The sequence below is a fragment of the Chiloscyllium plagiosum genome, unplaced genomic scaffold (assembly GCF_037043375.1).
Source record: "Chiloscyllium plagiosum isolate Xiang-an unplaced genomic scaffold, Cpla_swu_hap1 HiC_scaffold_12, whole genome shotgun sequence".
NCBI classification, from domain to species: domain Eukaryota; kingdom Metazoa; phylum Chordata; class Chondrichthyes; order Orectolobiformes; family Hemiscylliidae; genus Chiloscyllium; species Chiloscyllium plagiosum.
This window is the reverse complement of record NW_028270150.1, coordinates 17,998,936-18,010,450: the sequence shown is the minus strand read 5'-3', so window position 1 is coordinate 18,010,450 and position 11,515 is coordinate 17,998,936. Positions and strand designations below refer to the sequence as shown.

Here is an 11,515-nt window from a genome sequence, read left to right as displayed (position 1 = left end):
GGGTTTGAACCCATATCCTGGTGGTTTGGCAGACAAGAGGGCAAGTAGCAGTGAGAGGGTATTTACTGATGCCCCTTATAAAGCACATGTTAATATTTACCTCCAGATGACTAAGGATACTATCACAGGTGAGCAGAGGAGTGGTGATCCAGGATAAAATCACTGAACAGCACTGGTAACTACAGGGTCAGTAAGCACGCCTGTGGAAAATGGAGTATACCTTTTTTATTCAAAATTCACATAAGGGTAAAAATATTTGCAAAAATAACAAAAAAATTTGATAGAATAAGGTGAAGCAGGTACACGTTTCATTTTAATATACCATGAAGTCTGCTACCATTGCTCGCTCCATTTCGACACTGCTTATGCAATGCACATATAGACAGTGGGACAGAGTCCCAGCCTCGGCCTCCCTCTGAGGCAGCTCATTACGTTTACACTGTACAGTCCCAGAAGCTGAAGGAGGAAGAAGCCACTTGACCCAACCAGGATACCGGAGGACAGGTGTCATTCAAAGTTGGGGGGTGCGATGAGCAACCCACACACACCAAGCTTCAGCTAGGGATGCTTCAACTGTCTTTCTCACTCTGCAGGGAGGCTGCAGCCAGCGTTACCGTGGTGACTGGCTGTCCTGTCATACCATGGATTTGCATCTTGGCTAGTTTCTTCTGCTCGCACTCTGTGACCAGGCGGTTCAGCTCTGCTGCACTGTAGCCAATCAGTGTCTTCAAGTCACACACAAACTTATAGACGAATCTCTTCCCCTGGACTTTGCATATCATATCCCCATCATAATAATACCTGTGCAAGAAGGACAATCAGAAATTCAATACAAAAAAAAATCCATTCAGCCCCTCCTTCCTTCGACAAAGCCAAGTGTGACATCACCTGCTGTCTTTCTCTCATTATATTGTCATCTTCAGTTTATTTCTGAACTATAACCTTTTGTCTTACCTATAACTTCGGGAAGCAGCGGACCAGTTTGGAGACAGCCAGAGCAGGAGATACAAACAGGCACAGAGACTCGAGGTCTTCACTTAGCTGTGACTCTCACAGGAGCAGCCAGGAATCACAGTGTGCCCAGTTTTGAAAAAAAAACAGAATCACTGATGCAAATATTCAGTGTGAGAGTCTGTTTGCAAAGAGCTGGATGTATTGGACCTGACTGGTGAGTAATTTCACTTTCTATTTTCTACTCTCTGGATTTAAGCAAATAGTCTGAAACTAAACTTAAGGCACGGACTGACTTTCCTGTCCTATCTGGGGTCATAGATGCTTTCATGTGGTCGCGACAACAAGTGGTGCAAAGTGTCTCCAGCATCAAAAACTTGAGCCTTAATTCAAGAGGAAATTAGAATCACTGTGGTGCCCCCTCAAAGCAGACACCTATATGAATTGCATTGCACTTTTAACAAAGTGGTCAGACTGCTGATTAAATGCATACAGGTAGACAGGGAAAGTGCAACCTAGGGGTGATTTAGGAACACCATGGAGACAGACTCCCTGGGATCTCCAGCATTCACTCACAAATTGATTCTTTTGCTTTTGATACTGGTGAGGATGATGCTTTGTCAGAGAAACGTAGCTACAGCTTAGGAGTGTGGTGCTGGAAAAGCATAGCCGGTTAGGCAGCATCTGAGGAGCAGGAGAGTTGAAGTTTCAAGCATATACTCGTCATTAGGTTCCTGATGAAGAGTTTATGTTCGAAACGTCAATTCTCCTGCTCCTCGGATGCTGCCTGACTGGCTGTGCTTTTCCAGTTCCACACTCTCGACTCTGATCTCCAGCACCTGCAGTCCTCACTTTCTCTGAAATGTAGCTATAGCCAAACTTGCAGCACAACAAACACAGTTGCACAGGTGTGACAGAAGAACAGTTGAAGGGAAACAATGGGAGGTGAGTCGATAGTTTGAGGAACAGACAAACATTTCTGTGACTGTAGATGTAACTCCAGGATGGAAAGTTGCCTCCCTGTTGCCAGGGTTGAGGATGTCAAAGAGCAGCTGCAGTACATTTTTTTCGAGGAGGGTGAAAAGCCAAAGGTTGTGGTCTACATTAGAACCAATAACACTTGTCCTGAAAACAGAATTGACAGCTTGGTTAAGAGGCAAAAAGCAGTACCAGGAGCTACTGAGTATAAAAATAAGAAGCTTGAGTGAACACTCACTCACTCACCAGGGGAGAGTGGTACACAAGGGAGGGTTTTAAATGTTTGGGGCACAGGGACCAGTTCTGGGCTACCTGTACAAGATTGAGGTGACTCACCCTTGTTGGGACTAGTACAGCTAACACCTGCACAAATTCTGCTGGGGAGGGTTTAAACTAACTCATTAGGAAGAATGGGAACCTGAGAGAGAATTCAGATATACTAAAAAACAAAGCTGGTCATGGGAAGTAAGAAATAGTAAATGTAAATGGAAACAAGTCTTACAATTAATCTTGTTCAAATTGCAGAATAGTGTTCAAAATGCCAAATTGAGGGCACAGTATCTGAATGGGGAGAGTCGCTTTGCAGTGCAGAATGATGCCAACAGTGTGGATCCAACTCCCATGTCGGCTGAGATTACTCTGAAGCACTCCCCATCTCAACCCCTCGCCTCGCCTAAGGCGTGGTGGCCATCAGGTTAAACCAACACCAGTCTAATGAGAGAGAGAGCCCTAAGAGCTGCTAAGGCTATGGTGACTTTACCTTTACCTAAATGAATGCACACAATATGTGTGACAGGATAGGTGAATTGATGGCACTAATCGAAGTAAGACTGTTCAATTTAATGGCTATTTTGGAGACATTGCTGAAGCATGACCAAGACTGGAAAGTGAATATTAAAGGACACTTGATATACAGCAAGGAGAGGGAAAAGAAAGAGATGTGGGGTAATGATGGTAATGAGGATGGAATCAGTGCACCAGTGAGAGAGGATCTCTGATGGGAATGGCTAGACGGAGAATCTGTTTGGGTGGAGCTTAGAAACAGCAAATATTGGTAGGAGTGGTTTACAGGCAACCATATGTACAGCACAGTACAAAGCAGGAAATTGGTAATCGTGGGTGCATCCATAAACATAAAGATTGGGTAGATCAAATGAATACCACTGCTGTGGAGGAAGAGTTCTGGATTGAGTCTGACATAATTTTCTGGAGCAATATGTTGAGGAATTAACCAGGACACAAGCTATTTTGAGTTTAGCATGATTGAATGGGAAAAGGCCGATTATAAACATTGCTGCAAAAAAACCTGCAGGAGACAGTAAACACTATATGAACTTATACATAATCTTCCACGAAGTTTGAAGAAGATGCTCTTCAATCTGAAACTATGGTTTTCAATCGAAACAAGGGCAAATACAAAAGGAGGTGGAGGAATGAGAAAGCTTTGGTGACTCGGAAATATATGTTAAAAGGGTGGATGGTAAATAGGCAAAGGCTGGTATTTAAATTACTCTAAATATGGGAGTTCTGAATAAGTGTCACCAGATTTGTAACATTAACGCTGTTTTCTCTCCACAGATGCTTTCTTCAGCAATTTCTGTTTTTGCTTCCAATTTCCAGCACTTATAATTCTTTGTTTCTTTTAAACAATTAACGCCTGGTTTCCCCAAAAAACATACATTCCTCCAAGGTAAAACAACCCAATAGGGACAGCAAGCGAGATAGGACTAATAATCGAAAAATAGGATTAGATCAGAAGACAAGATTTATAAATTTGCCATAAATATTCTAAGCCTGAGGACTGAGAGAATTTTAGAATTCTGCAAAGGAGTATAAAGAAATTGATAAAATGCAAATAATATATAAATGCTAAACAGTAAGAAACGTGAAAATGGATTGCAAAATTTTCTTTGGGTATGTAAAAAGGAAAAGATTAGCAAAGGTAGATGTACAGATTACATAGAACACAGAACATTACAGTGCAGTACAAGCCCTTCAGCCCTTGATGTTGCGCCGACCTGTGAAAATAATCTGATGCCCAACTAACCTACACCATCCATTATTGTCCATATGCATGTCCAATGCCCATTTAAATGCTCTTAATGTCAGTGAGTCTACTACTGTTGCAGGCAGGACGTTCCATGCCCCTACTACTCTCTGAGTGAAGGAACTACCCCTAATATCTGTCCTAAATCTATCACCCCTCAATTTAAAGCTATACCCCCTCCTGTTAGCCTTCACCATCTGAGGAAAAAGGCTCTCAGTGTCCATCCTATCTAACCCTCTGATTATCTTATACATTTTGATTAAGTCACCTCTCAACCTTCTTCCCTCCAATGAAAACAGCCTCAGTTCCCTCAGCCTTTCCTCGTATGACCTTCCTTCCATACCAGGCAACATCCTAGTAAATCTACTCTGAATCTTTTCCAAACCTTCCACATCCTTCGTATAATGCGGTGACCCAGAACAGCACGGAATACTTCAGGTGCGGCCTTACCAGTGTCTTGTACAGCTGAAGCATGACCTCATAGCTCAGAATCTCAATCCCCCTACCAATTAACACCAACACACCATACACCTTCTTAACAACCCCATCAACCTGGGTGGCAACTTTCAGGGATTTATGCACCAGGACAGAGATCTCTCTGTTCATCTACCAGTGTCAAGAAGTTTACCATTAGCCCAGTACTCTGTATTCCTGTTACTTCTTCCGAAGTGAACTACCTCACACTTTTCCGCATTAAACTCCATTTGCCACTTCTCAGCCCAACTCTGCATCTTATCCACGTCTCTGTGTAAACTACAACATCCTTCGGCACTATCCACAACTCTGCCTAATTTAGTGTCATCCGCCAATGTAAAAACCTATCCTTCTACGCCCACATCCAGATCATTTATAAAAATGACAAACAGCATTGGTCCCAAAGCAGATCCTTGTGGCATACCACTGGTAACTGAGCTCCAGGATGAACATTTCCCATCAACCACCATTATGTCTTCTTTCAGTGAGCCAATTTCTGATCCAAATCGCTAAATCACCTACAATCCCGAAACTCCATATTTTGTGCAATAGCCTGTTGTGGGGAACCTTATAAACACCTTACTGAAGTCCATATACACCACATCAACCACTTTACCTTCATCCACCTATTTTGTCACTTTCTCGAAGAACTCAATAAGGTTAGTGAGGCACGACTTACCCTTCACAAAACTGTGTTTTGCCTTTACCCCAGTTATACCTCTTTCTATGTGATATATACCTATCCCTGCCCATTGCTATTGTAAACATAACCAAATTATGGTCACTATCATCGAAGTGCTCACCTACCTCCAAATCTAACAACTGGCCGGGTTCATTCCCCAATACCAAATCCAATATGGTATCTCCCCTTGTTGACCTGTCTACATACTGTGTCAGAAAACCCTCCTGCATACATTTAAACTACATGAATTACAGAAGAGTCTGTAATGGGAATAGAGAAATAGCAGAGAAGCTAAAACTGACATTGTATCTGCCTTGGTAAAAACAATGACTGCAGATGCTGGAAACCAGATTCTGGATCAGTGGTGCTGGAAGAGCACAGCAATTCAGGCAGCATCCGAGGACAGGCAAAATCGACGTTTCGGGCAAAAGCCCTTCATCAGGAATAAAGGCAGAGAGCCTGAAGCGTGGAGAGATAAGCTAGAGGAGGGTGGGGGTGGGGAGAGAGTGGCATAGAGTACAATAGGTCAGTGGGGAAGGAGATGAAGGTGATAGGTCAGGGAGGAGAGGGTAGGTGGAAAAGGAGCTGGGCAGGTCGGACAAGTCCGGACAGGTCAGGGGATTGAGTTGCTGGAGGTTAGAAGCTAGGATGAGGTGGGGGAAGGGGAAATGAGGAAACTGTTGAAATCCACATTGATGCCCTGGGGTTGAAGTGTTCCGAGGCGGAAGATGAGGCGTTCTTCCTCCAGGCGTCTGGTGGTGAGGGAGCGGCGGTGGAGGAGGCCCAGCACCTCCATATCCTCGGCAGAGTGGGAGGGGGAGTTGAAATGTTGAGCCACTGGGCGATGTGGTTGATTGGTGCGGGTGTCTCGGAGATGTTCCCTAAAGCGCTCTGCTAGGAGGCGTCCAGTCTCCCCAATGTAGAGGAGACCGCATCGGGAGCAACGGATACAATAGATGATATTAGTGGATGTGCAGGTAAAACTTTGATGGATGTGGAAAGCTCCTTTGGGGCCTTGGATAGAGGTGAGGGAGGAGGTGTGGGCGCAGGTTTTACAGTTCCTGCGGTGGCAGGGGAAAGTGCCAGGATGGGAGGGTGGGTCGTAGGGGGGCGTGGACCTGACCAGGTAGTCACAGAGGGAACGGTCTTTGCGGAAGGCGGAGAGGGGTGGGGAGGGAAATATATCCCTGGTGGTGGGGTCTGTTTGGAGGTGGCGGAAATGTCGGCGGATGATTTGGTTTATGCGAAGGTTGGTAGGGTGGAAGGTGAGCACCAGGGGCGTTCTGTCCTTGTTGCGGTTGGAGGGGTTGGGTCTGAGGGCAGAGGTGCGGGATGTGGATGAGATGCGTTGGAGGGCATCTTTAACCACGTGGGAAGGGAAATTGCGGTCTCTAAAGAAGGAGGCCATCTGGTGTGTTCTATGGTGGAACCGCTCCTCCTGGGAGCAGATACGGCGGAGGCAGAGGAATTGGGAATATGGGATGGCATTTTTGCAAGAGGTAGGGTGGGAAGAGGTGTAATCCAGGTAGCTGTGGGAGTCGGTGGGTTTGTAGAAGATGTCAGTGTCAAGTCGGTCGTCACTGATGGAGATGGAGAGGTCCAGGAAGGGGAGGGAGGTGTCAGAGATGGTCCAGGTAAATTTAAGGTCAGGGTGGAATGTGTTGGTGAAGTTGATGAATTGCTCAACCTCCTCGCGGGAGCACGAGGTGGCGCCAATGCAGTCATCAATGTAGCGGAGGAAGAGGTGGGGAGTGGTGCCGGTGTAATTACGGAAGATCAACTGCTGTACGTAGCCAACAAAGAGACAGGCATAGCTGGGGCCCATACGTGTGCCCATGGCTACCCCTTTGGTCTGGAGGAAGTGGGAGGATTCAAAGGAGAAATTGTTAATGGTGAGGACCAGTTCGGCCAAACGAATGAGAGTGTCGGTGGAGGGGTACTGTTGGGAACGTCTGGAGAGGAAAAAACGGAGGGCTTGGAGGCCCTGGTCATAGCGGATGGAGGTGTAGAGGGATTGGATATCCATGGTGAAGATGAGGTGTTGGGGGCCGGGGAAACGGAAGTCTTGGAGGAGGTGGAGGGCGTGGGTGGTGTCTCGAACGTATGTGGGGAGTTCCTGGACTAGGGGGGATAGGACAGTGTCGAGGTAGGTAGAGATGAGTTCAGTGGGGCAGGAGCATGTTGAGACAATGGGTCGGCCAGGGTGGTCAGGCTTGTGGATCTTGGGAAGGAGGTAGAACCGGGCAGTGCGGGGTTCCCGGACTATGAGGTTGGAAGCTGTGGGTGGGAGATCTCCTGAGGTGATGAGGTTCTGTATGGCAGAGGAAGGCATAAGAAATTTCCCAGAAATAGTCAATATCCAAATGTGTCATATGACAGCAGAAAACACTCAGTTTCTAGTCTTTCTCCCATCACTACACCCCTCCTCCTCTTGGCATGGCAAACTGGCTTGGTGGGTGACTTAGTGGTGTTGCATGCCTCAGTCACAAACCTTAGACAAACAAGGGTTTGCTTGTTGATTCAATGAATCATATGGTGTACAACGGGAAGGTTATGGTGACTTGAGAATGGATCAAGAGCTGAAAGACACTGTTTCATGGAACTGAATACGAGTCACCCAGGAGCCTCACCACTTCCTGAAAATACAGACTCCAGGTACGTTTATATGATAAGTGACGACTCTTTCCCTCCAACCACTGAAGTGAAATATCCTCTAACAACATCAAGTCACAAATCATGTGCATCTCCTCATCCACTCTTTGCTATCTCCTCAGTACATTACCAGGAGATTGTTAACACCCCCGTCCTCTTTCCTTCCCTTGGTACATAAACTACAAAAGAATGTTCTCATGTTGTGAGGGGAGAAAAACCTGGATTCACATGGACATTTCTGTCAGCTTCCCCAGGCCCTTTTTCCTTGCTGTACAGATGCATTTTTCCAACTGTGACAAGGTGAATCCGAAAATGATGTGGGATGTGGGACATGTGACAAATGTGACAAAACAGTTTAGACACAATGTTCTGTTTGTGGGAAGACACACTGCTGGAAATGATCATTTTACCAGAGATTTGATTCTTTATTTGACTAATGATTCAACAATTTGATTTCAGCAACTACTCAACAGGTCAAGCTGCATATTTAGAATCAGAACATTAAAAGTGATGATTGTGTTACCAGAAGGACAAAAGATTATATTAAAGCAAACATGAAGGCAGCAAATCGTGCAGAGAAGAGGAGTCTCGAGACACAGCTTAAACTGGAGGCAGCATAAGGCAGAGGGTTATGTGCAAAATGAATATTGAGGTCAATATGTCCTTCACATAAAAGACTGTTAAATGGATTAGACACCTGTGCAGAGTGGAGGAGACACTGACCTTGGAATCATTTAACACTTTGAAGCTATAATTATGGGAGGCAGTGGCAGGTTGACTGTCTGCCCTGGACAGATGAGCAAAGTGGGATTTGCTACAAATATTTGGAACAAATAGAACTGTATCAACAGTCATGGACAGTAACCAACTTCTAAAAGGAGTTATGAGATTCAATAATAAACTGAGCAGATGCTTGATAGTGAGTCAGTAATGTTGAGTGCAAGTAGGGAGTGGGTGAGAGGCAGCATGGGAGAGGGAAAGGACAGGGAAGAGATACAGCACAAAAGAGTGAGGGTTAGTGCACTCAAGAGAGCGAGACCGAGAGTGAGAGTGTGTTGACAGACAGCACAAGGAAGAGGGCCAGAGAGCAAGAGAGTGACAAAGAAAGAGAGAGGCCAGAGAGAGAGCAACCGAAGGCAAGACAGCGAAAGTGAGAATATGTGCAAAGAACAGCGAACGAGACACTGAATGCACATGAGAAAGCAAACACATGCGAGTGAGTGAGCAAACGAGGGAAACGGAGTGTGCGTGTGAGGGAGAAAGCACATGGTTGCGAGAAAGAAAGAGACAGCGTATCCAGGTGTGACAGATACAATGACATCTCAATGAACTGTGGGCTATACCGGACAATTGTAAACCATCTGGAAGCAAACACTCCTATCAGTGAAAGTGAACCGTACAACTGAGTTATAAATAAATAACAGTCAGGAGATTAATCTTTTCTTGATTCACTCACCTAAGTGCTCGACTCAGTTTCTCATAGTTCATAGTGGGCTTGTTTTTGCGTTGACCCCACTTCTGAGCCACCAACTCTGGCTGATTCAACTTGAACTCCCCTTCATCTCCCACCCACGAAATGCAGTCTCGAGCATCTTTGTCTGTTAGGAGCTCCAGCAGGAACTGCCAGAGTTGGATCTGTCCATTGTTACCTGAAGGCACACATCAGAAACACATTATCTCACACATTCCTGCAACTGGTACTATGTACACAGCAGGATAAATCATCGCCATGCTTTGTGGGAGATACCTATCATCTTGGTGTTTTTAGATAGAGATCTAATAGTTCTTTGAAAATGGACAATTTATAACCTAAGGGCATGTGCACTGCAGCTGCACACATTCCACATTTCCAAAACCGAACCATGCTTTTTGCTGGATTTTTTTGTGGTATTTGCTTGTAAATTGTCCAATTTGTAAATGTGAATTTCTTAAAATTGCTGTAGGAGTATTTAAACTCATCACGTCTGGGCTGCTCACTAACTTAGCTCAGAAGAAAGCCATTGAGCTGAAACTCTGATTCCCTTCACAGACCTGCTAAGCTTTTTCCAGTATTCCTGTTTTTAAAAAAAAATTAATCCATTTACGGAGACAGGACATTGCCTGTTCCCCATTGCTTTTAAGCCTTGAACTGATGCTTACTGTACATCCATAGCATGGTGAGGGAGAGAGGTCCAGCCTTATGACTCAAGGAAGGAATGGTGATTTAATTCAAAGCCAAAATGGTGTATGGACTGGAGGGAACCTGCACATGAGGGTTTTTCCATGTGTCTCTGCCCTTGTTCTTCTAGGTTGTCGAGGTTACAGGTTTGGAAGATGCCTTTGGTAGAACCGTGGTGAGTTGTTGCAGCTAAGTACACACTGCTGAGACTGTGGTAGAAGCTGATCAAGTGAGCTGTTTCACCATGATGTTGAGTTTCTTGACTGTTACAGCTGCCTGCACCTAGGCATGTGGAGAATATTGCTTCACATTCCCGCCTTGTGATTTATAGATGGTGGAACCTTGATATATACGCAGTAGCATCTATGAATTGTTCAAAAGTTGGTTCAACATTAAACCAAAGGAGATTTTTCAAGGCGGTCTGTCTTAGAGCCAGTAACCTTGAAAATACCTTGCAACCTATTATTGCAATGAAACATTTTGGAGGAGCCTAGCTTGAGATTTTGTTTTAAATGGTTGGCTGGTGGGATGGCAGAGAGAAACTGATGGAGAGTTACCAAATCTCTGGATAGCCACCAAGGGTTTTGAACCTGGTTCCAAGGGCCTGCTGACCCTGTACACCCTCAGAGGATTCAGAGAAATGTCAACAGGATAATCTACCATTAGGCCGAAGAGGAATTTGTTTTTGCTCTCTGAACCTCCAACTTTTGGGTAAATCCATTATGTGGCACAGAACTGAGCCATTATGACAAGAAGATCCAAGATTTGGTTGCCAGTTTGTATTGAATTATTACTTTTCGTTGGGCCATTGTCGGTATACTAAAATTGACCACAGCACCCTTGGATTAGAATGAGGAGATCAATGAACAAAGCTTCATCCAATGATCTCTGCAGCAGAGGGCTCATATCCATGGGTGCTTAATTGAGAACAGGATGGGTTTCTCCTTCTTCAGCCTTCTGCAAGGTCAGACTGTACTATTACTAAAACATGGGCACTCAGCCAAAGTTAATACACTCCCCAGAACTGTCTGGGGATGAAGCTGACCTCATTTACAGTAATCATATAACTCTGCTCTCAAACCATGGAGTCATTTTGAGGAGGAAACTCAAGCTTTTGCCTCTTTGGGTCACAAAGTGTGAACTCTTGGCAGTCCTTCATAGTGTTCAAAGTTATGCACATATTGTTGCGAAGAATTTATTCACCATCAAGGCACCACCACCACTCAGAGTACCTTTTCCAGATCACCAGGTGTTAGAAAACTACACAGATAAATAATAAATCGTAATAGGAGTATTTAAACTCATCATGTCTGGGCTGCTCACTAACTTTGCTCAGAAGAAAGCTATTGAGCTGAAACTCTGCTACCCTCCACAGACCTGCTTTCTCCAGTAATCCTGTTTTTTTGAAAAAATAATCCATTTATGGAGAGACTGCATTCAACCCTGAGTGCGGCATAATGAAGCCCCAGCAGAACTGGAATTAACGGGTATCAGGAGGCAAACTCTCCACTGGTTGGAGTCAGACCTGACACTTAGGAAGATGGTTGTGGTTGTTGGAGGTCTGCCATCTCAG

At 44.9% G+C, this 11,515-nt stretch overlaps 1 protein-coding gene across 3 annotated transcripts in view; it reads right to left on the bottom strand.

Annotated features, from left to right (window-relative positions):
• Window positions 1-210: 210 nt before the first annotated feature.
• gabpa (GA binding protein transcription factor subunit alpha) overlaps window positions 211-11,515 on the bottom strand; it is a 74,451-nt gene continuing 63,146 nt past the window's right edge. For all 3 annotated transcript variants that reach the window (XM_087992472.1, XM_087992471.1, XM_087992473.1), the window contains 2 exons: window positions 9,241-9,433; window positions 211-801 (listed from right to left, as the gene is read on the bottom strand). In XM_087992472.1, coding sequence (XP_087848598.1) covers window positions 570-801; window positions 9,241-9,433 — 425 coding nt within the window. In that variant the 3' untranslated portion in view covers window positions 211-569. The remainder of the gene's footprint in view (window positions 802-9,240; window positions 9,434-11,515) is intronic.